This window comes from Patagioenas fasciata, chromosome 2 (genome assembly GCF_037038585.1).
Source record: "Patagioenas fasciata isolate bPatFas1 chromosome 2, bPatFas1.hap1, whole genome shotgun sequence".
Taxonomy (NCBI): Eukaryota; Metazoa; Chordata; class Aves; order Columbiformes; family Columbidae; genus Patagioenas; species Patagioenas fasciata.
In genome coordinates, this window is record NC_092521.1 from 63554582 (window position 1) to 63580161 (window position 25580).

The 25580-nt window shown below is 38.8% G+C and overlaps 2 protein-coding genes across 17 annotated transcripts in view; one reads left to right on the forward strand and one right to left on the reverse strand.

The window, feature by feature from the left end:
- ZNF236 (zinc finger protein 236) overlaps positions 1-15971 on the forward strand; it is a 77545-nt gene extending 61574 nt beyond the window's left edge. For all 8 annotated transcript variants that reach the window (XM_065831323.2, XM_071804314.1, XM_065831324.2 and 5 more), the window contains 5 exons: positions 177-308; positions 941-1138; positions 6909-7038; positions 13583-13759; positions 14199-15971. In XM_065831323.2, coding sequence (XP_065687395.1) covers positions 177-308; positions 941-1138; positions 6909-7038; positions 13583-13759; positions 14199-14326 — 765 coding nt within the window. In that variant the 3' untranslated portion in view covers positions 14327-15971. The remainder of the gene's footprint in view (positions 1-176; positions 309-940; positions 1139-6908; positions 7039-13582; positions 13760-14198) is intronic.
- Positions 15972-17916: 1945 nt separating this feature from the next.
- Positions 17917-25580, reverse strand: part of MBP (myelin basic protein) — a 115321-nt gene continuing 107657 nt past the window's right edge. For 8 of the 9 annotated variants that reach the window (XM_065831425.2, XM_065831423.2, XM_065831424.2 and 5 more), the window contains exons 5-9: positions 24305-24412; positions 23020-23055; positions 22420-22452; positions 21331-21456; positions 17917-19669 (exon numbers count right to left, since the gene is read on the reverse strand). In XM_065831425.2, the coding sequence (XP_065687497.1) occupies positions 19613-19669; positions 21331-21456; positions 22420-22452; positions 23020-23055; positions 24305-24412 (360 nt within the window). In that variant the 3' untranslated portion in view covers positions 17917-19612. The remainder of the gene's footprint in view (positions 19670-21330; positions 21457-22419; positions 22453-23019; positions 23056-24304; positions 24413-25580) is intronic. The other variant, XM_065831427.2, reaches the window with a different exon arrangement.

Here is a 25580-nt window from a genome sequence, read left to right on the forward strand (position 1 = left end):
AAGGAGAAAAGGAGAAACCAGTAGTATTTGTTCAGATGGGATGCTGGACTGACTTTTTCATGGAAAAAAAAAAAAGTAGTTTTGAAGTATAAAAATAATTTACATGACAGTGCAGTTAGCTGTTTAAATATAGTTATTGTACTTTTTCTCTTTTTATTTTCTCCCCTCTTTGACAGGGTCAGCAGTTTCCTGCTATACTCACAGATTCTAGTCTGGCCAGCCAAAGTGGGTCAGGCTCACAGCAAGTCATACTGGTGAGCCATACACCCCACTCAGCATCTGCAAACTCTGATGAAATAACGTATCAGGTAAATACAATGTATTTCTGTATCCTAGATTCTAAGTTTTGAGTTAAAACCACTTTTTCATATGCAAAAAAGAAATGCAATTAATAATGTTTCTTTCTACAAATTACATAACCATGCTCTCAACAGACTGCTCCAAAAATTTCCAGGTTTGTAGTTGTATAATTAAAATGGACAAAGTTGAAAGCTGTGGGAAAAAAATAGCACATATTGTTACACCTTTTCCATTCTCTTCTTGTAACCGTTAATACTGGAGAAACAAAGTCTTTATGACTTCTTGTGTATTTGAATTTAAATTGAAACTTTTATATATGTAATATAGTATTAGTATTATAAACAGTAGTTCAGATTTCTCTTATTGAAGGCAAAATTAATGTTTTCAACCAACCTGCTAATGCAAGCTCTAAAATAGGAAAAATGGAAGAGGCAGATGGTGACCCACAATCAAGTTGAAGAAGTGGTGGGCTGGATTGGAAAGCAAAGGACAAGTTGTGGCTGATATGGGCATTTCTTTCCAGTATAGATAATATTCTAACTATATTCTGTATCTTTTCAAGTTTAGTTCATCCTGAGTAATTCATTTAGAATACTACTTCCTTCTCTTTATCTTCATTTGTTTTTGTAAATTGTTATAGGTGGCAGAGGTTTCTCCTAATGTGAGTAAAAGCGGTCAAACAGAAAAAGAAGGTCGCGTGCACCAGTGTTTTGAGTGTAGTCAAACCTTTTCTTCAGCCACCATGTTGATGCACCATAGTAAAGAGGTTCATGGCAAGGAGAGAATACATGTTTGCCATGTCTGCAATAAAGCCTTCAAAAGGGCAACACATCTCAAGGTATTTGGTGATAACAGTTCATTGTTCTGTTAACTGTTTTGGTTTGGAGTTTTTGCAATATTAATGAAAAATACTTATTATCCCTTTACATTTCCTTTCTTTTTGCAGTATGAGAGGGGTGCATCTGAGACAGACAGTCTAAGTGATAATGTATGCAAAGATAGAGAACTCTTCCCTGGAGCATGGAGGATATTTTAATGCATATATTGACTACAGAATGAAAAATGTGAATGCCTGTCATGCAAATGATAGTGCCAGAAAATGATTTAGTTTATTTACTTATGTATGTCATCACTGCTAATCCTGATTTCCAGAGAAGCTTTTGGAATCATAGGAAGCTATGTTCTTTGCACTCTGTCTATTGTTTTTTAGATGCTCTGCCTTGTGCGTAAAAGTGACATCTGCAGAGGGAACATTTGTTTTAAAATATATTATTACTGTTGTCTAGCGATATTTTCTATTATCAAGTTTTCAATTCCTGGACAAGTAAGGATTGAGGTCAGCAGAACTGCTACCTTGGACTTCTGAAGGGCAGACTTTAGCCTGTTCAGGAGTCTGGTTGTCTGAGTCCCTTGGGAGGCAGCTCTGAAGGGCAAAGGAGTGCAGCAAGGCTGGTCATTCTTAAAGAAGGAAATCTTGAAGTCTCAGGAGCAGGCTGTCCCCATGTGCCAAAAGATGAACCGTTGGGGAAAACATCTGGCCTGGCTTTGGCTGGAACTCAGGAATAAAAGGCGGGTTTTTGACCTTTGGAAGAAGGGGCAGGCAACTCTGCAGGACTGCAAGGATGTCATGAGGTTATGCAGGGAGAAAATTAGAAGAGCCAAAGCCCAACTAGAACTTTATATATACATATATATAAATATATTAAAAACAAAAGGTGGCCTAAAGAAAGTCTCCATCCTTTATTGGGTGTGGGGGAAAACATAAGTGACAGGGAATGAGGAAGAGATTGAGATACTAGATGTCTTCTGTGTTTCAGTCTTTAATAGTAAGACTGGGTGTGCTCCAGGTACCCAGCCTTCTGAGCTGGAAGACAGGGATGGGGAGCAGAATGAAGCCCAAATAATCCAAGGGGAAATGGTGAGCGACCTGCTACCACTTAGACACACACAAGTCTATGGGGCTAAATGGGATCCACCCAAGGGTTCTGAGGATGCTGGCAGAGGTGCTCACCAAGCCAATTTCAATCATTTATCAGCAGTCCTGGTAACTGGGGAGGTCCCAGTTGACTGGAGGTCAGCAAATGTGACACCATTGACAAGAAGGGCCAGAAGGAGGATCTGGGGAACCTACAGGCCTATCAGTCTGACCTCAGTGCCAGTGAAGATTATGGAGCAGATCATCCTGAGTGCCACCATGCAGCACATACAGGACAACCAAGCAATCAGACCCAGTCAGCGTGGGTTTATGAAAGGCAGACCCTGCTTGACCAACCTGATCTCCTTCTATGACAAGGTCATCCACTTAAGGGATGAGGGGAAGGCTGTGGATGTTGTCTACCTGGACTTCAGCAAAGCCTTTTACATCATGTCCCACAGCATTCTTCTGGAGAAACTGGCAGCTCATGGCTTGGATGGGTGTACTCTTGCTGGGTTAAAAAACTGTCTGGATGGCTGGACCTAAAGAGTTGTGGTGAATGGAGTCAGATTCAGTTGGTGGTTGGTCACAAGTGGTGTTCCACAGGGCTCAATATTGGGGCCAGTTCTGTTTAATCGCTTTATCAATGATCTGGACAAGGGAATTGAGTGCGCCCTCATTAAGTTTGCATACAGCACCAAATTGGGTGGGAGTGTTTATCTGCTGCAGGATAGGAAGACCATACACAGAGATCCGGACCAGCTGGATCATTGGACTGAGGCAAATGGCATGAGGTTCAACAAGGCCAAGCGCCAGGTCCTGCACTTGGGTCACAACAACCCCAGGCAGCACTACAGGCGCAGGGAAGAGTGGCTGCAAACCTGCCCAGTGGAAAAGGACCAGGGGGTGTTGATTAACAGCAGGCTGAACATGAGCCAGCAGTGTGCCCAGGTGGCCAAAAAGGCCAACAGCATCCTGGCTTGTATCAGGAATAGTGTGGCCAGCAGGACTAGAGAAGTGATTTTGCCACTGTACTCAGCACTGGTGAGGCCCCACCTTGAATCCTGTGTTCAGTTTTGGGCCCCTCACTGCAGGAAAGACACTGAGGTGTTGGAGAGAGTGCAGAGAAGGGCAACGAAGCTGGTGAGGGGTCTGGAGCACAACTCTGATGAGGAGCAGCTGAGGTAGCTGGGGCTGTTTAGCCTGGAGAAAAGGAGGCTAAGGGGAGACCTGATTACTGTCTGCAACTACCTGAAAGGAGGTTGTAGCACGGAGGGTGTTGGTCTTTTCTCCCAAGCAACAAGTGACAGGGTGAAAGGAAATGGTCTCAAGTTGCACCAGGGGAGATGAGCTATTAGGACAAACTTCTTCACAGAAATGGTTGTCAGGCACTGAAACAGGCTGCCCAGGGAAGTGGTGGAATCGCCATCTGTGGAGGTAGTTAAATGCTGTGTAGATGAGGTTCTTGAAGACATGGTTTAGAGGTGGATGTGGCAGTGCCAGCTTAATGGCTGAACTCGATCTTAAGGTCTTTTCCAACCTAAATTTTTCTATGAACGTTCTCTGCACAAAAAGAGATTTGAAAAAATTCTGCAGTTCAGCTCGTATCAGGAACAACACGGACGAAAACCTGCTTGTTAGATAAGGCTAGGGTAATGATAGAGAAACATCAATATTTGAAAGTTAACTTCTTGAACGGGTACTTTCTGATGTGAAGCACAGCCTTATTTGCCTTCTTTGGGATGCTGCTTTAAACTGCAGCTTTATACTTCCTGTTCAGTGCAGTGGACCGTTTTCAACCTTCACATACAAAGGTATCATGGTTTGCCAAAGATCACATTTTGTTAATTCCTAAGAAAGGAGGATAATGTTGCATGCATATCTGAAAATTAGAGAGTGAACCTCACCAGGTGATGGGAAAGTTTCCACAGTTTATTTTCCTATACACAAATATAAATGTACATAAACCAGCGGAGTGACCAGCTAAGTTTTTGGAACATTTCATCAAAACTGTAGCAGAAATTTGCAATTTGATACAGCTGATACCATGAAAGCATCATTATTATTCTCTTTCAACCTTCACAGTGGTTTGATCTTTATCAGACCAACTAGTGACTATGAAGGCTGATAAATCTTACTTCAGGTACGTTTGCTCTCTATCATTTACAAACCCAGTACAGGATTTTTGATTATGAAAGCTAAAATGAATCTCCAAATCATCATCTTTCACTTTTGCTGGGGAGGAGAAGATGTTGTAAACCAAACTGTCTTTTTGTTTAATATTTGGCCATCACGTCCTAAAACAAATTCCACCTCTTAATCAAATTCTTCATTAGGGTGTTTCAGAACATCACCTGTGAGCAGCTCTTAACGGGACATTCCACAAAGATAAATGAAAACACAGGTTTTGGCTTACAGTCTTGGAAAGGGTTCAGTGATCTCTTACTCAGGGTCTTCATTTTATACTGCTAGTATTCTGGAGATCACCAAAAATATTAAGAATGCCACCAACCTTCAGGCTTTCCAGAAAAACCCAGTAGAAAGTAAGGGTACCAGTGTTTAGATGTCAATACTTAACTGCATTTGATTTTTCCAAAGGCATCACTACCAGCAAGTTCACAATTATCCACAAAGAAAAGATTCTTTAGAGGTTATGTAGGAACACCCCCACCATCCACCCCACCCATCAAAAATGTTTGGTCCAGTGTCTTTAGTTCCCTTTCTGATGCTGGTGACTGTCCTGATTTAAAGCTTCAGAGAGGAGAATCATAAGACATGCACAGTGACTGAACTATCCAATTCCATATCACTAGACAGTGGAAACACCTGCAAGGTGACTGAAAATAGGATGAGGTTGTGATCTTATTGAAACAATGGAATGAAACAACTTTTTATTGCCATACTTTCAGAGGTGGTTACAATTCATGTTTCAAGATAGGGCATAAGAGATGCATACCAGTGTATGAGTTGTGATGGCCAAAGGGCCTTTTCAAAAATGGTTTCCTATTCTTATTTTCTAGCTAGATAATCCTTGTTTGGGACCCCAAGATACTTCCTATCTGAAAAAGATGAGAATTACACAAATAAACTTGTAAAATGTCATATGAACAATTGAAGAAATACTTTGTACGATATTATAGTGCTTACACCTCAAAGCATCTTATTCCCGTGAATTGTTTTCAAAAGCCTATATTTTATAGGAAAAGTAGAAGAGATTGGCAGATCAGTGGAACTGAATTGCATTACAAACTGCTTCTTCAGAGAAAGAGAAACTTTTGCAGCATTTATCTGGATGCTCTCCTCTTCGCTTTCAAGTAGAAAATGAGGCATAGGGGTTGTTGGCATTTGAGCAGTTTTTTTTGTTTTGGGTTAGGGGGACAGAAAGAAACAGCCATTTTCAAGTAATTTTTCTGGAGTAGGTCATAGGCTGCTTCTAACCATTTCAGTGCTTCAGGAGGTAATGAACAAGATAAAAGCAAAAGATTTTCTTCATCTCCAACTAAACTGTGGTTTATGAATCTCTCACATGATTTTCTGAGAAGACCTTTTATTATTTCCCTATAATGCTGTATTATAATAATTACTATAACAATAATAATAATTATATTCTTCCATGTAACTGTCTCGCTAACTTTCCAGTGAAAACAAATTCTGCAGACACAATTTGCGTCAGTTTATGAAGTGATGAATATAGGCATCAGGAAGGCTTATTGTTCAGGTGTAGTAAAGACCTATTAATAGTCTTTAGTCTATAATGAATGGACTAGAAGAGAATATCCATGCACATTTTAGAAAGTGGGCAAGTACTCATAGTACTGTTTCACAGAGAGTTCTTGATTAGATTTTTAAATTAAATATGTTCGTATTTGCTTTCTTTTTTAATCTGAATTGTATCATAGTGTTAATGAAGATATTTAAATGCCAAAGTTAATAGATAACATAGGATACTCCTTTAAATTTGCAAAACTTCTGGGCTCGCTATCAGTGAAGTAAAAGCTCTGAAGTTGCAACTGTGATTAGTGCTTCTTCATAGAGATAAAACATGTCATACATACCCTCATTCTGCTTTCTTACCTGTAAGGACCCAGGTGATTTTTTTTTTTTTTTTTTTTTAAATCTTAATGTAAGACTTCATTGTGAAATGGTTCTCTTTACATGTTGGCATTATGGAACTGCATGTGTGTATGTTGTGATGGTCACTTGTTTGAGGCCTGTACAGTTTTACAATGATACTTGTTCAGGTGCTGAGTAGGAATACCTATATATCAGGTGGGCTGTGGGGATACTATAGAGGGAAGGAAAAAAAAATAACTTACAGTGCATAGTTGTCAAAAATTCATGTTTATAAATGAACAAAACATTGCAAGAGCTCTGGTATTTTGTTTGTTTGTTTTATTTTTATTTTGCTTCAGATAATTAGTGAAGGGATTAACATACAAAAAAAGCAATGCATACAGTTGTTGACAGGTCTTCAGAAATTTAAAGATGCAACAGCCTTTGTAAGGTTGATATGCAAAAACAATCTCTCATTTAAATGAAAAAAAAAAAAGCAGGCTTCCATCTTCTTCCAGCTTGTCTGCTGATGACTAAGATCTTCTGCTTCTGTCTTCCAAGTGTGAATGTATTTCTACATTAAATACTGAAATTTTTTTTTAAATGGACTGAAATGTATATTTTTTCTATACTGGCTTAGGAACACATGCAAACCCATCAAGCTGGACCTTCACTGAGTTCCCAGAAGCCTAGAGTGTTTAAGTGTGATACTTGTGAGAAAGCTTTCGCTAAGCCAAGTCAGCTGGAGAGACATAGTCGCATCCACACAGGTAACAACAGAAATTATTTTGGTCTTGCAAGATCTTCTCATGAAAATATGGATGTTATATTTGGAGTCCTTGCTCATGGTTTCAGGTTAACTACATTTAAATATTAACTTAAGCTTAACAAAGCAATTAAATATCTAACCCAAAGAGTTTAGAAATTAGGATGAGAAACAGCGGACTGGAAATCTCTGTAACTGTGATGTTTTCTTTAAAGCCAGAACATTATGCTTAGTGGTGTGACTAAGCTCCAAATTTTGGGACTGGCAGTAATGCAACAGTAATGTGGATGCATGAGCTTGTATCTAAAAGTTTGTCAGTCTTTGAGACAGTTTGATAAAAGTATATTTTTAAAGCATTGTTTAAAGTGATTTGAAGACACTGGATATGGTCTTCTTCAAGCATATAGGAGAGTGTGAAAATAAGTGAGTGTGCTCAGTGATGGTAAATAAGGGACAGTCTTGACTGCTGATACTGACTGCTCTATGCAGTGCTTCATTGTCATTGAACTACTTAGTTCATCTGTTTCTAATGCCAGCGTTTTTAATTTGTTGTGTTCTCTTCTGCTTATTTATTTTCTTCTACTGTTACTCTATAAAAAGACTATGCTGACTTCTCCTAGGGAGCACATATTTTTTGTAATAAAAATGCTTTTCACATTGTAGCCTCAGGCCTGCTACAAGTTGAAAGCTGTACATAAGATAGCTCAACTGCTTTCCCCTTAAATTCTGTATTGTAAGAACAGTGTTCTTAAGAACATGAGTTGTAAATGTAGGAGTCAGTTCTCCAACACAACTTCTCTCTTTTCCCTACCACTGCTACCAATAAAGAGCTGTCATGGCTGGTAGAGTTAAAAAGGACAGGAGAAGGTTATCTGTATTGCTACTAAGCTGGAGGATGCCAAGGAATTTGACTGGATGTGCTGTAACATAAGGCAACTCCTGAAAAAAGAATACCTTGCTTACTTGCAGTGAGTCTAAGCTTTCTCTTTGCCTAATATCAACTTCTGGTAGTTAGCTTCTGACTGCTTTTTGTGCATTTAAGGCAAAGTTGCCAATCTCTTCCTTTAACGTTATCTTGTTAACCCTGTCATTTTTGCTTGATTAGCATCACTTGCCAGTCCTATAACATATAATTTGAGTTTTGTCTTTGAATGGACAGAATCACAGAATGGTTGGGGCTGGAAGGGACCTCTGGAGATCATCTAGTCCAACCCACCTGCTATAACAGGTTCACCCAGAGCAGATCGCACAGGGATGTGTCCAGGCGGGTCTTGAATGTCTCCAGAGAAGGGGACTCCACAACCTCTCTGGGCAGCCTGTTCCAGTGCTCTGGCACCTTCAAAGTAAATAAGTTTTTCCTCATATTCAGATGGAACCTCTTGTGCTTCAGTCTGTGCCTGTGGCCCCTCATCCTGTTATTGGACACCACTGAAAGGAGTCTGGTCCCATCCTCTTGACACCCATCCTTGTGATATTGATAAACATTGATGACATCCCTTCTCAGCCTTCTCTTCTCCAGGCTGAACAGACCCAGCTCTCTCAGTCTCTCCTCATAAGAAAGGTGGTAATCATCTTCGTAGCCCGCCGCTGGACCTTCACTTTCCACCTTCAGATTCAGTTTGGGGAGTTTTTAGAATTCCATCTCTGAAGTACAGACTTGCCTATCTATCCATGTGTCTTTTGCATGCTCTCATTTCATGCATTGAAACTTCCTTTTCTCTGGCTTTGAGAAACACAAGCTTATATAAACACATACAGCCTCACATGCATTCTACCATGCTGTTCCAAATGTCTGAAAGGGATGTAAATGTTTATTCAGTAATATTTTTCAATTCTTTTTATAGCATCTGATAGTCTGATAGTCTGATAGTCTGATATCTTGGGACCACTGCCAGTATTGATAGTTTACATTATCTTAATGTGTCCTTATACACTTGTCTATCTCTTATTTTCTCTTGAGGGACTAGAGTGCACTATCAGCAAGTTTGCTGATGACACCAAGCTGGGAGGAGTGGCTGACACGCCAGAAGTCTGTGGTGCCATCCAGCGGGATCTGGACAGACTGGAGAGTTGGGCAGGGAAAAATTTAATGAAATATAACGAGGGCAAGTGTAGAGTCTTGTATCTGGGCAGGAACAACCCCAGGTTCCAGTATAAATTGGGGAACGACCTGTTAGAGAGCACTGTAGGGGAAGGGGATCTGGGGTTCCTGGTGGACAGCAGGATGACCATGAGCCAGCACTGTGCCCTTGTGGCCAGGAAGGCCAATGGCATCCTGGGATGTATTAAAAAGGCGGGTGGTTAGTAGGTCAAGAGAGGTTCTCCCTCCCATCTACTTTGCCCTGGTGAGACCACATCTGGAATATTGTGTCCAGTTCCGGGCCCCTCAGTTCAAGAAGGACAGGGAACTGCTGGAGAGAGTCCAGCGCAGAGCCACAAAGATGATTAAGGGAGTGGAGCATCTCCCTTATGAGGAAAGGCTGAGGGAGCTGGGTCTCTTTAGCTTGGAGGAGACTGAGGAGTGACCTTATTAATGTTTAAATATGTAAAGGGTGAGTGTCACAAGGATGGAGCCGGGCTCCTCTCTGTGGCAACAATGATAAGACACGGGCAGTGGGTACAAACTGGAACACAGGAGGTTCCACTTAAACTTGAGAAGAAACTTCTTGGCAGTGAGGGTGCCAGAGCACTGGAACAGGCTGCCCAGGGGGGTTGTGGAGTCTCCTCTGGTGACATTCAAAACCTGCCTGGACACATTCCTGTGTAACCTCATCTAAGTGTTCCTGCTCCGGCAGGGGGATTGGACTAGATGATCTTTTGAGGTCCCTTCCAATCCGTAACATTTTCTGTGATTCTCTTACACTGTGTTTATGGCAAGTTCTTAAAGGTAGGATCTGTTTGTTTGTTTGTTTTCATGAAGCACTTAAGATGGTGAAATTTCAGTCCGTGTCAGGCTTTGTACTGTAGTGTTATGAATAATAAATGATAAGAGTTTCCTGGGAAGACAGAGAGAAAAAAAGAAGTAGATAAAACTGAAAACATGTTAAGATTGCCACGGTCTAGGAAACTGCTTTAACATCCAACATAGCAGTGACCATATAGAACAGTCATTGTTAGGTGATGAATGGCTGGCTTCCATTAGGTTTAAATTAGTTCATAGTTACCATTGCACATAAGCAGTTACTGAGACACAACTAGTGAAGACAAGCTCATACTTTTTCTATCTGTGCCTTCTTGCTGGCTTTTACAGTATATGTTGAGGCTTATAAAGAAATTAATATAGTCCAATAGTCGTTTTGCCACCTTGCAGCTTACTGTGACTTTTTTTAATTTGTTCTAGTAAAATGAATTCAGCTCATTTTGGTTGCCTCATTCATGTACTGTCAAAGATAAAGTCAGAGCAGTAGTTACAAGAGTTGTTGCACCTCATTTACATGAGTGTGTGAACTTTAGGGTGTCAGGGTTTACTAGGCAGCTGAAAGCCAGAGAGGTCCCAGGTGCTGGCCCTGACTGTTTTCACATTTCATTCAGTTGCTGAGAACTCTCCAGTGGGAAAGGATAGGAGAATGGATAGAGAAGATTCATGAACTTGGTGTATTTATGGTATGAGTCCTTTTGCTAAGGAAATTCTGAGATTTGGGAATCCTAAGAGCAGGTTTAGAGATACTAAAATGGGAAGATGTGGGTAGTTAGGGGATGTACTGGGCATAAAAAGCACATGAAGAATGTGAGTAATCAGTGAGCTGGGAAGGGATGAGATCCTTCTGTATCAAGGTATGAAATACTGCAATGTGGGTGGTTATGGCAACTAGAGAGTACTGTGACAGGAGAGGAGGTTTTCAGTGGTACAATAGACTTTAATATTAGTGGGCTGAGTCAGCCACTTTCAGCAAAACTTAAGTTGTGGTAGATAAGCAATAATTCTTGATAAGGGTGATAGGTATTTGCAGCTATTTGTCAGCTAGCAGCATTCATCATTGCTGGTCGGTTGCTGCTGGTTGCAGCACACCATACTAGAGGTGTGTAGAAGCATGTTTTATAAGGGTGTTGGTACCAACTGTTTGAAGATGGTTTCTTATCTGAGTATGGGAGGAAACTTTGATCTGATCTACTGGAGCTGGTTCTATGTGTTAGGATCCCTGCCTAGCCCATGTATTCTCCTCCAGTGGGTTGCCTGCTTATGATTCTCTCTACCCCCTGCCCCAAGAGAAATGGGGACTGCTTTTAGGGCTACAGAGTTGGTGAAAGGTTTGGAGGGGAAGCTGTTTGAGGAGCAGCTGAAGTCATGGCAGCTACAGCTTCCTCACAAGGGGAGGAGGAGGGGCAGGCGCTGATCTCTTCTCTTTAGTGACCAATGACAGAACCCGAGGGAATGGCAGGAAGATGTGCCAGGGGAGGTTTAGGTTGGACATGAGGAAAAGGTTCTTCATCCAGAGGGTGGTGGAGCACTGGAACAGGCTCCCCAGGGAGGTGTCACGGCGCCAAACCTGACAGTGCTCAGGAAGAGACTGGACAATGCCCTCAGACACATGGTGTGAACTGTGGGGTTGTCACCTGCAGGGACGAGAGTTGGACTCGATGATCCTTGTGGGTCCCTTCCAACTCAGGACATTTTGTGATGCTTCCTGAGAGTAAAACTGAAGAAGGAGAACAGAGCTGCTTTTTGGTTACTATGATACGAAGGAACATCTTGGTCATATTCGGGACAGGAAAAGAGAGGCAGGAGTTACAATCCAAGGAGATTAAAATACTTCAGAATTTCCCAATAATTTGGTTTCTGCATAACTGACGTAAATAAACCAGACCTTTAAAATGTTCTGTTTAAGAGTTTCACAAAATAATCTGAAAGCAGGAAAGAAGGCCAGTTTCCCTTTTCCCTGCTTTGATTCATGCTGCCCATTTAATAGCCACAGAGCACTTCAGCAAGGCTGGGAAGAGAACAGAGTCCCTTCATGCATCTGTTTCTCATAAATCTGCACTGTCCTAGGAAAAGTTCTTCCTATTTTCGAATAACTTGTAATTTACTCCTTAAATCCTCAGATATTTGAGGGTTTCTTTTACTTGGGTGCTCGTGCTGGGAATGCCCACAAACTGTAACAACACTGGCTAAATAAAAATTTATCTTAACTGTTGTCTGACGTTGAAACAGCAAGTCAATCCACATGATAGTTATTCTTTCAGAAGAGAATGTTCTTTAAAAAAATCCCTTAAGACCAAAAGAGTCAAAATGTGCTGCACAGAACTCTTTTAGATGGGTGCTCTTACATGAACTATGGTAGGAAAGGCTAAAGTAAGTCTAAACTGATTTTACTTTCCTCAAGATATGATCTTTGTATGTGAGAAAGTGTTTATGGTTTCTATTTTGATTAAACATTTTTCATGATTTCTCATGGGCAACATCTACTGAATCAGTGGCCAGAATGAAAACACGTTATTTGTCTGAATAATTCTAAATATCTTGTACATTCAAATTTATCAGTGAATGGCAGTTTGGAGAAATGTTGCTGAAATCATGAGGGAAGATACTTCTAGTTCTACCAAAAAGCCATGTGGTAATCCGTTACACAACACTGAAAGGCTGTTCATCTCAACACAATAGAAAACTTGGAGTCAAGAGTATCTGAGGAAACAAAGATTTCCCTTAAAAATAGTGAAATCGTTGTTAATGAAAATAGAACTCTTCTGTGCTTTAAAGAACCTTTTTTGATTGTCTTGAGAAGCTGGATTTAGCGTGGAAGCTACAGTGCATGTGGGGACACTAACATACAGCTGATAAAGTAAGAGAGGAACTGGTCCTTTAAGAAAAATTGTGGAAAACTACTTCTACTTGTTCTTTATTCTGCTAACTAAAAACAAAGTGTGTTTTTAAGTTCAGAAAGTGCTTTTAGAAGGCCTTAATGACATACAGCAATGTGTTCTGTGTTGATGTCAGAGATCATGGTGTTGAGTGTGGAAGCAAAGGTCTGGTTTTGCAAAGTAGGTATTTTAAAATTTTAAAATGTTTTTGTAATGAATACTTTCTTTTGTTTATATTTAGAAATTAGTATTCTGGTGGATTTGGAACTCTAAGCCTGCTTTGGTCGGATATGGGAATCGCTAGTAGCTATTGACAGAGGAGGCTGCAGTTCCCGTGTAGAATTACCAGAACTTTTTTTTGATGGATTTGACTTTTTAGTTTCTTACAGACACCAGCTTTGTTAATTCTAGAGTACTGCTTTACCTGCATTGTTTGTAAATAATACAGAAAGATGATGGTTTCCTTGAGTACAGAAAAGTCAAAACTGGTAAACTGTTTTATTTTTTTACATAATAAATTAGATAGGAAAGATAACAGTATCGGTGGTTTAGGCCTTATGTACATATTCTGACATTTAATTTGGGATGTTTTGGTGATGATACAGAGCCATAGCACTGTTTTGAGAAAATCTCAAGGACAAAGATCATGTCTACTAAATTTCTCGGTCATCTTGATTATTTTTACTGAATTCTGAACTGTATTTTTATGTCAAAATAAGAAATTATTGATTACTTTTTTTCTCTTTTATAAGGAGAACGGCCATTTCAGTGTACTCTATGTGAAAAGGCTTTTAACCAGAAGAGTGCTCTTCAAGTCCACATGAAAAAGCACACAGGAGAGAGGCCTTATAAATGTGATTACTGTGCAATGGGATTTACACAGAAAAGCAATATGAAACTGCATATGAAACGGGCTCATGGTTACACTGGTAAGTAGCATAACGGTAGTAACGATGAGTGCAGAAAGCCATATGCTTTGCTGGGAAAGCACAAAATACTTCCCTTAAGTTACTGAGGAGTTAAGCGCTAACAGCCAAAGATCAGAGTTGATGAGCTGGTAGTTGCACACGCAACCCAAAGAGCAGATTGAAACAGAGACTGGTTACTGCTCATGGCTCCTTGTTTTTCATGTGGAGCTCTGTAGTGCAGAAATACAAAGTTCAAAAACTTATAGGGAAAAAAAATCTATTCTATGAGTTTTTTGCTTTTTTAATTTTTCAAAGAGCATCTAATGAATTTACAAAATCTGAAGTAATTGTGTAATACCTTTCCTACTATGATTCCTTTATTCCCAAGTGCTATATTTGCGTTTTTCTTACACTACACATCAAATCATACTCACTTGTCTTTTTTCTGGTACTTTGATAGGTCCTGTACAAGAGCCTGCTAGTCATCAAGAACAAGAAGGGGAAGATATTAGTCGTGCTCTGAATTTAGAAGAAGTGGTACAAGAATCTTCAAATGAATGGCAAAGTATAGGCAATGTTTTTCGATGACACCTTAAAATCTGAAAGCTAAAAATGTTCCTGGGACTCGAATTTCTCTAAACAAGTTTTCAGAAAAGTAAAAGATGGATTTTACAGTTAAACTGCGAGCATTGAAAATATTAACAATAGAATAATATATTATAGTTTTTTTAATTATTTACAAAAATTACCTAAAAGAATCATTCTTTTTTTAAGCTTGTAGAAGAATATTGGGAAAATATCCTTTAATCTGTGCTAAGTTGTCTGTGAATCAATGAACTCAGGTAATACTGTATACAGTTTCATCTTCTAATTCACAGCCAGTATATCTATTTGAAAAATAAACTGGAACTTTATATCAGAATAGAACGCTACCCATTTTTAAAGGAGGTCAAGAATAACTCCATGGGAAACCCATGAAAATCTGTCGGTCAGCTTTCTTTTTTACGTGTTTGAAGAAATAATTGAGGTTGGAAACAAAATGTTGCGGAGTAGGTGCATGCAGTAGGAAATCAGTTTGGCTTTTCCAAGGCACAGGGAAAAGCTATATTTCTGTTTCAAGCTTTTTTTAGTACATTTTGAGAATTTGTTGAAAAAAATAAAATGCCATGAACTTATGGCTTTTCTTGAGTTAAACTCTTGAGAGGGAGCATGTTCATTTCCATTCCAACCACAGAGGCAGTTAGTTGTTGATTTTTATGTTAAAAGTCTGAGGTTATAAACTCAGCAATAATTATTTAAAGAGAATCCAAACTAGAAGAGGTTCCAATGAAAGCTTCTTCTTTTATGTTTGCTGTATTGGATCAGCAGGTACATATCTCAGTATCTGTGAATAACACAGCCGTATACTAAATCGGGGAAGTAAACTTGCAATTTTGTATTAGCAGTGAGAAACGTAGATACACACTAGGTCACCTATTTTATACCATATTCCCCAGTGCTGTAAACAGTTACCATTTCAAATCTGTAAATTCCTCATTATTTTCTTTGTGAATTTTGGAAATACATTACTTTCATTTGTTGTTTAAGTCATGGTTTCAGCAAAACTACCTAGTTGACTTAAGTAATGCTTTGAAAGGTGCCACTTGTTAAGTATATTCATAGCAAAGAAACACTGGAGTAAAACCATAGTCATCTTTTAGACATTCCAAAGACAGAAGCTCTTTTCTTATTTTTACCTTGTTCTTTTGAATTTTATTTATATGTTACATATATATATAGATATATATATGTGTGCTTGTATGTATATATATATATTTAAAGTTATATGAGCCTCTGTGTGGCTGATCAGTATATTTTGTAAATACTAATCTCAGTTGCAGGAAGCTCATCTTTTTGGTTTGCCTCAAGTACTTCTAGATCAGTGATGGGTTTGTTGTACTATAATACAGAGCTGGATTTTAATTTACCTTCTGAAAGCTGATTCTGAAAGCTCTCAGATCCCAGAAGCCCTTTTCTGTAAATGTTGTCTATACTTTGTCTATGATACAAACTAGTCATTTCAGATTGCTGAAGCAAGAAATCATTGTTGGTTTTGATAGGGCATCTCTTAATTCTTTTGTTAACTCTTTGGCATATGTATATAAGTAATATAGTTGGTGACATGAAAATAACACTTTTGTTATGTGGAATATTTAATTCAAAAACATGTTAAATAATATTACTTTTTTCCAAATTCTGTTTTGTGTATTTTTTAAGCATTTGATTCTGGATTCTAGGAAGTTCTAAAAACTCCATATACCAGAAGTGCGTGTCTCAGTATTATATTTCAAGAATATTTGTGAAGTGCCTTTCCTTTCAGACAGCCTCTTAGTGTTTCAGCTGTTTAAGACAGCCATTCTATTTTTGCAGTTGTCTGAAGGCATACTGCCCCCATGATGTAGTGCTCTGTTCATCTGTAAGAATATAGACATACGTTCTGTGTTGCATGTACCACCTATAAAACCTTTTCCCTGTTCTGTCGGAGAGCACTGTATAAATGCACAGCAAAGTTTGTGCAAGTTGACTGGCAGCGTAGGGGACAACACTTTCCAGAGGTTGCCCAATCCAGTTTGACAGAAGACGATTTACAGCTGCTCACATCCAGATGTAAATCCATCATTCATAAAGGGAACGTGATTGCCGAATGCTTGAAAGGGTTTAGTCTGCTCTAGCTGTGATTGATTGCTTTGCCAGCAAGTGACAACTGGTAGTGGTTGACGCTCCATGAAAATGTGCTAAAAGTGCATTTCCTAATAGAAAGATGCTTTTAAATGGCCACTTCTCAAAGTGTAACGTCTTGATTAGACAGAGGCGATGAGCCTGTGTTGTAAGTCTTTAAAGTGTTACATAAGCAGTGTGAATTATGGAGTCACCTGACATTTTCCTGAATTCAGTTTGGAGTCCTGTCACTCACAGTAAATAGGCTTGCAAAAAAACCTTTTTGTAAAATGGTATTTGATTTGCTTCCCTGCATCTTACTCCCCCACGGACTTCAAGCATTCACTCATGAATCTCCTGAGATAGAAGTTTTTATAGCCCAGGTTCCTTGCTAAGATTGAGTGGGAGGTTTTCAAAGCAGAGTGTCTGTTCATGTTTCAGTGCAAATACAGACACTGTAACCAATATGGTGATATTTTCAAAAGCAATGTTGAAATAGATGCATTGTTTTAGGAAGCAGAAAGAACTTGTGTTCCAAAGCCTGTTTGAAGAGTCTTGTTGTGTAGTGGGTAAGTGAATAGTGCTTAGGAATGGCTCTGTTCTGTCTGGTTCGATGCAGTAGAAGGCTCACTCCAGCCTCAGGCCTTTTGGCTCGTGTCTGCTCGAGTGTTTCTTTTGGTTTGTGGCCATCCCTTCAGTACAAGAAATGACACACTCCTAGTACTGGTTGTGTGTTCTTCTTTCAGGAAAAATCCTTTACTTGCAAATCAAGTAACCACTTAAATGTGTTTTTCAGCAAAACTATTACTGAGTAATTAAAAGAATAATTTCAAAGTTTTAATCTCTTTCGAGAGACTCATGTTGGTAAAATAATGCTTTAAAGTACCATACATTCTATAGGAAACAAAAAAAAGCCATTTCCAACCTCTGGAAGAGCTGACTGAGGGGAAAACAGAGTGTTGAAGATAAGGAAGAAGCTTTAGATTAGTTCTGTAGTTCTGCAGTGCAGTATTTTGAAAGATGTATATCTATATATTTTTTTATACCTTTAGTATTCTTTCCTATTTGTGAAGGCTGCTTTAAAAAACAACTTGATTTTCGCATGCTCTGTTCAAAGAAGATACTTCGTACTATACTTGTTTGTGAAGAGTGGGATTTCATTGCATGTACATAGACTTTCTACGGCTTGCAATATCCCTCGGCCTTTAGCTGCCGCCCCACAAAGACACCGGCATCCCGTAAATCCTGTGTCATGTTATCAGCCATGTGGGCCATGCTGAGTCACCAGCAATGTCACCAGAAGCCTGTCCTGGGTCCCAGAGTGTCACTCTCCAGTATCTGAATATTGTTCATAAATTGTGAAAAATCCCCAGAGAACTTCATATATATGATCTTCTCCGTTGTAAAAGACAAAACCGGTCCAAGTTTCATTTCAAGTTGATTACTTTATTTCAATAATGAATATTTTTAAAAGCTGTGTTCCTATAAGAACAATACGTATTCAAATTAAATCAACTATTATGTTGCAGAGTATACATCTGAATGAAGCTACAATAGAAAAATACACATAGCAACCAATGTAGGTAATAGAAGATGTAATACGTGTGTGTATGCTTAATAATTTTGGTGTTTTTTTTTTTTTTTCTTTAGTCTCTATGTATTTTCTATCCTCTCATCTTTCATTGCTTCATATTAATGGGCACTGATTTAAACCTACAATAGACTTAGATGTGAAATGCAATTAACATATATTTATAGGTAACTTTTATTGGGCACATATTAGGAATGCAGTTTCAACCTGGGTAGCAATAACTATAGTCTACAATGCATAGGCTTAAACTAAAACAAACAAAAAAAAATTAATCAGACACTTAGATGACAGCTTGAAGAAATAGTAAGTTTAAGTAATACAACAGTGCAATTCAGAAGAGCCTTTTATTTCCCTAAGTGTGTCTGGAAATACCATCACCACACATTCATTTTAGTAATTTGTGAATGATTAATATCTAAATCTAACTCAGCTATAATTTATTTCTATAAGGCAACTACAGTACAACAGTTAAATGTTCACAGTAGTTTACTATGAGTTTGCTTTGGTGCACTGCCCTTAATAGGCATCCAGATGTTACTTGGGCAAAAGATGAGCCGATCCAATATAACACTGCTGCAATACCAAGAGAAAGATCTGAAATTCTGATGTGAGATGTGCAGGACTATCTGAGATACCAGTACTGAAGGGCTCTCTTTCAGTAATTAGACTTATTTGTTCATGTATATTTACTTATTTACTGTACTGCAAAGTTAATGCTGTTGCAGCAGAGTTGGTGTGAAGCACCAGTGGTATCCAGTGGTCACTCGTGCAATCTTAGATGTTTCTTCTCTGGGAATATCCCTTGTTTCTTAACATTAGTCTAACTCAAATTTAAAATCCTCTTTCTCTCCCTCATCTACTCTTTATTCTAATGGTTTGGATGCAGTGAGCAATTCATGGTATAGAAAGAATTTCCTTATTGCTATTGCTCTGCATCATATAGTTTCTACAACATCTGCCCCCTCCCACACTTCACATACCTTGAACTCCCAATGTTTGGTAAACCTTTCCATGACTGCCTAATCCTGTTATGAAAATAGATTATTCTGTGAGTGAGAGAAGGAAGATTAAAACAAAACAAAAACCAAAACCAAATTAAAAAAAAAAAAAATTGGATAAACAGTCCTTACAACTTCTGCACATGATGGATTTTTTGTTTTTAACAGCAGTGTTTCAGAAATTCATTAACAGCAGTGCTCAGTATCCAAGACATTAACTCTTTATTTGTAATTCTCACGTTCACTAAAACGAAACCAGAAGACTTGAGCTCAAATTAGGCACTTGGGGTAAATAATGAAGTCCAGCATACAGTTAGGGCATCCTGAAGAAGCATGAGTAAAGTCAGAGATCTTGTTACTTCACACAAAATAAGGAAAACATCTAGTAAAGCTACTTCTTGTGTTCCTTTCATTCAACTGTTGGTCAGGGATTGCCGATAGAAGTTGGTATAATCTACTGCGTGCGGAACCTAATTGGCATTAAGTAATGGATCGCGTCTATCTAGGTAATAGTTGCAGTTGTTATTAATTTTAAGGCGGTTACGTTATGAAGCAGAGTACATGATCCTTGGATGGCATGTTGGAGCTTCAGCGCCTCGCAATTGGTGAACCGGACCGCGATCCAGGTCGGGACCCAGAGCCTCCCTGCAGAGGGAAGAACACACTTAATTAAAAGGTACTGTATATTTGGGGCTATACGTTAAAAACCATCAATCTGTAGTACAAGAAGATTTTAAATATTGTCTAATGATAGCGGCTTGCAGTGGCCTCTAGTACATCGCTAAGTATTACTGGAACGTTCACTTCAAGGAGATGGTTACTTCTTGTGTATTTTCACATAGGATTAATTTACTCTCGTGAAATCTCTCATATAGGGCTAGACAGACTCTCATGAACTATTTTTAGGTGTACGTTCTTATTCAGGCCTTCCTAATGAAAGCAATACTGTGTGTATACTTAACAGAAAGAACAACCAAACAAACATGAAAACCAAAAACTCCAAATATTGCATCCAGATTTTAATAGTCTCACATCTGAAAGACTTGAAATGTAGTAATTTAGTTACGTAATACTTATTAGGGTAAATTGTTAATGTGATTATAGCAACATGAGTTTTGTATGGAAAGCTCAGATTGCAAATACAGGAAAAAAACCAAGAAAATTTAATGGACGGAAATGTGGCCTGATTTTACAAATAACAAAACATCAAACTGGGGCAGCGTGGGGAGGGAAGTGATAATTTGTAAATCTGCAATTGAGAAAAACCCTTCAGCAGTTTTGTAGTGAAGATGATCCAAGCTGAAATTTTGCTGTTCCATTTTTGCAACTTAAGGTGAAGCTGGCTGTGTATCTTTTCCTGTAGCTTTAGCAACTTTCTAGGCAAATCTTACGTCTCCTGTTGCAAAGCAGTAATGAGATAATCAACTCTACTAATGGGATCCCAGACCTTCTGTCTTGAAGTTGATGTTACTGCTGATGGCATTCTTGATGTGCAAAAAGTGTACTTGGTGGTATGGAACAAGTGAATGCTTCTCTGCCTTTGAGTTAAAAACCAATTACTTTGGTTAAGGTAGCTGTAGATGGATTTGATTTCCTTTTCATGTGTCTTTGTCCTGACACAGAATATGAAAAATCCTCACAGCTGACTTTTTTTTTCCTGTTCTGTTTTCATTTATTAGCTGTGTTGGTGGGGCTGTGTGGTGACTCAAAATGATGAGCTGATCCAGGTTAAAGATAATCTTCCCACGTTTATTTTTCATAATGCAGTTTTCTCATTTCCCTGACTATGTGGTGTCACAACTCACTGTACTGACATATTGCAGAACATCTCCCACATGGGGTGGGAACAAGCAGGGACTCGTCAGGTTGTTGTTTGCATCTCAACCAAATGTATGTCCAGCCCTGCTCTGTCCTGCCATTCTGCAGCTTATCAGTTTGCTTCCATTTTCACTATTCTAATTAATTTAGCAGCAGCAAAGCTGTGCAACCTCATTCATCTTCTGTGTTCCAGGTCATTTGTGAGTTGAGGAACACCACAGATCCTGGTGCAGGTCTTTGTGGGACTATGTGGACTTACCTGCTTTCCTGATGCCAGCTCACTGTGTATTTTTACTTTTGCTTCCTGTCATGTAAGTAGTTACTAGGCCATGAAATAACCTTCTGGTTTCTCCATGCAGATCTAGTTCTTTCAGAATGTCTAAGGAAATGGGGTTGTTTCAAACATGGAAGCTTCTGGAGAGCTTTGGCTTCTCTTTTTTCTGAACTCAAATTTTTTTGTATTTAGAGTAAGTTAAATTCTACTTTACCAGTTTAAAGATTTTGGAAAGAGTGCCCTGTCCCTCATGATAGGATCCCTTATGTCCCTTGTGAGCAGATTTATGCTCATAGAATTTTCCGCTTCCTCCATATCCTGGTTTGTGTCCTTCACCACCCTGCAAAGAAAAATTTTCATATATATTGCAAATTATTGCATTCTAATCATCAAATGCATGTTGTAAGCTTTGTTTCCAATCACTGAAACGTAATACTCAAATTTCAAGGCATTGGAATATAATGATCTTAATAAGCAAGGATGAAGGAAAACGTTGGGAAATTATCTGAATATACTCAAAGGTGAGGGAAGCACCAATCTGTAAAAGAGGAATGAATTAAAAAAATGGATACCTGGAAGATTAACCTGCAGGACAAAACTTAGAACTCATGAAAGGGAAACATTTTAAGATGTCAAAGACATCAACTAATTTGTGTTCTTCAGATAGTGAAAGAAAAGTTTAATGGCTTGAAGTCTTTAATATTTTGTCTTAAAATGCAAGTGATTTACATGTCCATCTCTCATAAAATCAAACCTGTGGTAGAGAAGTAGAATTTAATCAGTTGTGAGATGATACCCATGTCTAGTAATTGTTCAGACAGATTACTTCTTACTGAAAGGGGTTGCAAGGACAGGTGGGACAAAATACTTGAATTAGTGACAATGTTAGTTTTGCAGACTTTGCTGTATAAGAGCAATTGGAACTGTGGAATAAGCACCCATCTTGTCCCGGCCCTCCCTCCCATTTTTGTCCTTCCCAGGAAAAGAAAAATGCAGCAGATGAGTCTTCCAGAAGCCTTTAAGGGAAGAGAGCTTTGCCATGCAGTGGATTTTGCTCGCTTTGAGCTGAAGCAAAAGAAATTATCTCTGCAAGGCTGTCAAGTTGCTGGATAAGAGCAAGCAACAAAATTACCGTCTTAAACTGCTGTAGGAAGAGGGAGAAAAGTGCAACAGGAGAAGCAAAATAGCAAAATTGAGACAAAACAAAATTATCATGTTGCTGCAGCAGCTTGAGGCAACGGAGCGAGATATGCTTTGGCCTGGTAAATAAAATGCTGTTACTGAAAGCACATTCATCACCTACCCAGCTAAATCTGGTGAGGGATAATCCTCTTCCCTGGACATGCAAAAGACAGAAACAATGACATGATGATCACTATGGAACATAGCATCTGGGTGTACCATACACAGAAGATGAAAGTGCAGTAGGAATAATGAAATACTGGCCAGATAATGAGGCAGGAGTTCAAAACAACAATCTGTGTACTGCCATTCCGTGGAACAAAAAAGGCAAAATCCTGTGTGAACTGACTTTGCCAGCCATGGTTTTATTGGTATCATGTACTTTAGAAGCTAACTGAGCTCAGTAAATCAGACAGTTTCTGATGGGTGAGGCTTGTTTGAAAGTATTACCCGTTATTAGTTTCTTACGTAAAGCAATCACAACATAAATTGAATGTAAAGAGCGCTATGGGTGGCTTTAATTTGTTCCATGTCATGCAGCAAGTAAATGAGGAAAAGAATCATGGCTTTGTCTTAGTCCCTTTTCCTTAAATATTCCCAATGATAAATCCAGATTTAAACTTCATGCTATTAAAGAAAATGGATCAAGCTAGCAATTGAATAGGTATAAATTAGCCCACAAAACACCTTGGATGTTGCGTGAGCCTCTGAAAGCGCTTACCTTTGCTTGCATTGGGGGAGGTGTACGGGGTGAGACCTAAAAACCAACACAAGAGACTTTTGAAAGCAAGGCAACAGTAAATGTAGGGAATTCTCAAGCTTTTTGCATGTTATGTATGAGTTGGTACACCAAATGCATCAGTTATTGTTTCATTTCATCCTTCTCTGTCTTGCTACACGAATATTTCAGAATGTCCATTGTTAAAGGATAGTTCAAAAATGAATCATAGTATGGGTAATTTTCTTATCATAAAATCTCAGTGTTGATGGATTTCTTTTTTAAACCTATTGTAAGTCTTACACTTCAGATCAAATGATGGCCATGTTCTGCTCCAAGCAGATAGCATGTTACTTTCACTTTTTTGTATATCAACGTTGGGAAAATTGATTTGTGAAGGTAGTTATTAAGAAAGACTGTGATACTTCAAATACTTCTGTCCTGGTTAAGGCTACCCTTATATTTTGGAGGTTCTTTATTCAGCATTTAAACATCAAAATACTGAGACTTCTGTTTCAAAAGAAAAGCCCTGAAAAATAAATTTGGTAGGGAGTACCTGTACAGGTGAAATCAGAAGTATGGCAAATGCAATATGTGGAGTCTGTCTCCCTGCATAGTCACTGTGCAGTGTTTTAAATAAAGTATTACATTTAATTATGTATTTACACGGTGCTCAGGATTTTAATATCAGGAAATTGCATCTTTCCTGGATATTTTCTGTGAAAACTCCTTCTTGGTATAAAAGCAACCAATTTCAGAGCTTGAGCCAAATTGCTGTTGTCTTAAATGAAATCATTGGGAAAAAATGTTGTGTTCTTTTGCTTATGATTTCAAATGGTATCCAAAATTATAAGCTATTTCATATTTGAGAGTAAACTTAGGATATCCTTTAAGTATTATCCAGGTAATTGCACTGAGAAGCTCCTCTGCTGTCTTAGGCTTTGCCTAGAACACACTAGATTTTTGTCTGTTTTTAAACAGATGTGCCTAAATACAGCCAGTGCTGGTGACACAAGGACAAAACTTGGAAACGGTGAAGCTGTATAATTGCAATGATTGTTGTTGAAATTTGACTGTGCTAATGGAGGGCTTCTCCACTTCTTTGTAGCATTTTGATATTGTTTGCGTTTCCAGGTTATTTTTGCATCGAATGGCATTATGAGCCCAAAGGCACAATACAAGCACAAAGCTCCATATCATAGCTAATGACTGGAGAGAATGTGGTTACCAAGGGATCCTAAGGAAAATATTTCATTTGGGTGCATAACAAGAAGAGAGGAGAACTTACAATGTTCTTGAAGAAGTGGACTACGGGGTTGTCATCCCCAGGCCGGCCGTGCTGAGATCTCTGGGGGATGGACCCTACGTGGTGGCTGGCCCTGGCTGCATGGATATCCTGAAAGGCACAACAGGGATATGGCCACATCAGCTGGGATGGAAAGAGAACCAGCAACCCTTTGAAATGAAGAGGCATTTGCACCAGGAATGAAAATAAGAAAGAGGAAGAGGAGAGAAAAATGCTTCAGAAGTCTGCAGAGATGGCAATCTAAAGATGTCACCGCTGTGAAGCAAAATTTTTTTAATACAATGGCAAATACACAGTATGTACATGGGCATATGTCGTGCATATATATATATATGTACATATTTTTAACATCACAGCCCAGTGTGGAATTATAGCTGTTATTGGAAAGTTCTGGTAACAGAAACCTTGTAATTGTTCTTCTTTCATAAGCAGGATCATCAAATGTAACTTTAGAAACGAAGCCTGAAACGGAGAAAAACTTAAAATGATGTTGGGTCATTCTCCATGTGAGAGCAGGAATGGATTGTGTGTATTCTCAGTTCTCAAAACCCTGTAACAGTGATGAACTGCAAGAGCAACTTTTTTTTTTAGAATGGGGAAATCAAATGAGACTGACGATACTTTCTATTTTCAGTGCTGTTTCCTGAGCAATACAGAAAGCAGTCCGGCAAGCAAAGGTAAAATAAATAACAAAAGTAACACGTTGTGAAGAGTGAATAGCTTGACTGGTGCTTAGAGCATGATGCATCTGTTGCAGTGAAAATGCTATAAAGAATTTGGTGTAGTTACTGGTACAGAGTTTAATAAAGGACTGACCCAAATTACAGACACGTGCCCGTCGTTGCATGTGGAGAGGCACAAGGCTTCACGTTCAATGCAGCAGAGCTGAATTGGGTTCAGTGGGGAACAGAGAAGGTGGGAGTGAATGAAAATAACAATCGTGCCACAATGCTTCTCTTAGTGTAATGAATTCCCTGAAAGTACAATGATCTTACAAACATCATGTGGATCCTAAAAAATTTCATTGGCTTCTGAGGATGGAATAGAGATCCATAGTGAGACAGTAGCTCACATAAGCACTTCCCTAGGAGTACAAACTGAATGAACATTTAACTGTAGAACAGTATGAATAGTTCTTTGAAATATACTTTGCTTTCATCACATACAGAAAAACACGATCAACTTGCCAGGGAAAAAGCTCACTCTGATTGTTGGACTGGGACTCCTGATGGGTTTGCTGATTTTTGACAAATACGTT